Below are 2,150 nucleotides of genomic sequence, written 5' to 3' on the forward strand. Positions count from 1 at the left end.
GTGGGGTGCAGAACTCAAATACTAGTGAAAAGACCAGACTTAATGGTCTGACTGAGACGGGAGGAACTCCAGAAAGCACAGCCCCCGGACTCTTTGTCAACCCAGCACTAAAACCATTCCCGAGGCCAACTCTTCAGTCAAAGATTAGACTGGACTACGGGGACATAAAATGATACTTGTGAAGAGTGTGCTTCTTTGCTCAAGTAGATACATGAGACTAAATGGGCAGCTCCTGTCCGGAGGTGAGATGAGACGGTAGAGAAGGTCAGAAGCTGGTTGAATGACACAGGAAACGAGGGGTGGAAAGGAGGAGTGTGCTGTCACAGTATAGGGAGAGCAATTAGGGCCACATAACAACATATGCATAATTTTTTGTATAAGAGACTAACTTGAATTGTGAACTTTCACTTAAAATACAACAGTAAAATAAAATTAAAAAAAAAAAGAACACTTGCTTCAGTGATGAGGTGCAAAAAGGCTGTGAGCATTTGTATTAAAGCCATAGAAATAAGATGCACCTAAAATAGACATTAAATAACTGAGAAATGTTCACTTCATTTGACCACCCTGGTGGCACAGTGGTTAAGAGCTCAGCTGCTAACCAAAAGGTCAGCAGTTGGAATCCACCAGCCGCTTCTTGGAAATCCTATGAGGCAGTTCTACTCTGTCCTATAAGGTCGCTATGAGTCAGAATTGAGGCAACGGTTATGTATAGTCCAAACCCTAAAATGTCCCCCTATGTAAAAAAAAGTTTATTTTTCACGTAATTGAATGTCAGCAGAAAAAATGGGGGAGGGGGGTCAGAAGTAGGGGAGGAAGGAGCCATGAAATGCCATTTTAAATGGACATTTGACCTTTTCTTGCACTTTTTGCTTTCTTCCCCCCTCCTGCCCTTCATTTACACTTCTTTTTTTCTTCGTTTCTTCACTTTCTCCCTTATATCTTGCCTATCTCTGGGCCCCTCTTTCGCTTCTCCTTCTGTATCCCTTGCCCTGCACCCTCCCTCCCAGCACGCTGGTCAGCTCCTCTCGCCGGCGCGCAGGCTCAGCCCCGCCCACTCGGAGCTCCCGTCACGACTCTGAGGTCGGTGAGCCGCGAAGGAGGCGGGGCGAGGTGGGGACTCCGCAGCGTTCATGGGCGGAGCCGGGGGCGCGGGCCGCCCCTGCTATATCTGCGCCTGCGCCGGGCTGCTGCGGGGCCAGTCGTGACCGAGGAGACAAGATGGCGCTGCGGGCGATGCGGGGGATCGTGAATGGGGCCGCACCCGAGCTACCCGTGTCCACCAGTGGGCCGGTGGTAGGAGCTCGGGAGCAGGCGCTGGCAGTTAGCCGGAACTACATCTCCCAGCCTCGCCTCAGTGAGTATCAGAGAACAAGACGAATGCTGTCTTTGCTACTTTAGCCCTGCCCCTTGCTCCCACTCACCTGCTTGGCCCGCGGGGAGGGCCGGGTATTTATTTCTCTCTGCGGCGTTCCTCTGACCCTGACCCTGACCCACGTATATCTGTCTTTAGAACGAGGTTTGCGTGCACCCTGCATTGCCGGGACAGAGGTGGGCCGAGGGCAAGAGCACCCGCGGGACCTTTCTCCTGGGGTGGTGGGCTCCTGGCTATATTGCCCCACCGTCTCCAAGGAGCATTCTCAAACACAAGCACTTGCTTCCTGTCTCGGAGGGCCATTTCTTGTCACCCCAGTCTTTATCTTCCCTTGACCACCTTTGGATATTTTAGGGGTCGAGGGAACTCCCCTTCCTATCCCCTCTCACTGGTGAGGAACTTAGGGCCTGTCGTGAGGCTCCTGTAGAACGCGGACAGTGTAGCGCCGTCGCTGACGTGGTCAGGCCTGTTCGTGGATGGAGGGTAGGCCCGCAGTCGGAGGGAGACGTGGCTGCTTGTTCGGTGGAGGGGCTGCTCCGCAGGAGGATACCTAGATATCAGAGAACGCTAGAGCTGAAAAGTACCCTGCAGGTCATCTAGTCCAAGTCTCTCGTTTTACAAGTGAGAAGCTTAAGATTCTGGGAGGGGTGGGACTTCCCAAGTTTCAGACACCTAATTAGTGGCAGAGCAGGAACTAAAAATACAGGTTACTTAATTCTTGGTGGACCTTTTTCTAGCATTGCCTCTTCATTTACTGATCAGTTAAGCAGCCTTG

The 2,150-nt window shown here is 51.9% G+C and overlaps 1 protein-coding gene across 1 annotated transcript in view; it reads left to right on the forward strand.

Annotated features, from left to right (window-relative positions):
• The first annotated feature begins 1,202 nt into the window (after nucleotides 1–1,202).
• The window catches only part of ATP6V1B2 (ATPase H+ transporting V1 subunit B2), a 35,044-nt gene continuing 34,096 nt past the window's right edge, over nucleotides 1,203–2,150 (forward strand). Inside the window, exon 1 of the mRNA XM_023736701.1 lies at nucleotides 1,203–1,357. Coding sequence (XP_023592469.1) covers nucleotides 1,222–1,357 — 136 coding nt within the window. The 5' untranslated portion in view covers nucleotides 1,203–1,221. The remainder of the gene's footprint in view (nucleotides 1,358–2,150) is intronic.

This window comes from Trichechus manatus, unplaced genomic scaffold (assembly GCF_000243295.1).
Source record: "Trichechus manatus latirostris isolate Lorelei unplaced genomic scaffold, TriManLat1.0 scaffold00090, whole genome shotgun sequence".
Taxonomy (NCBI): domain Eukaryota; kingdom Metazoa; phylum Chordata; class Mammalia; order Sirenia; family Trichechidae; genus Trichechus; species Trichechus manatus.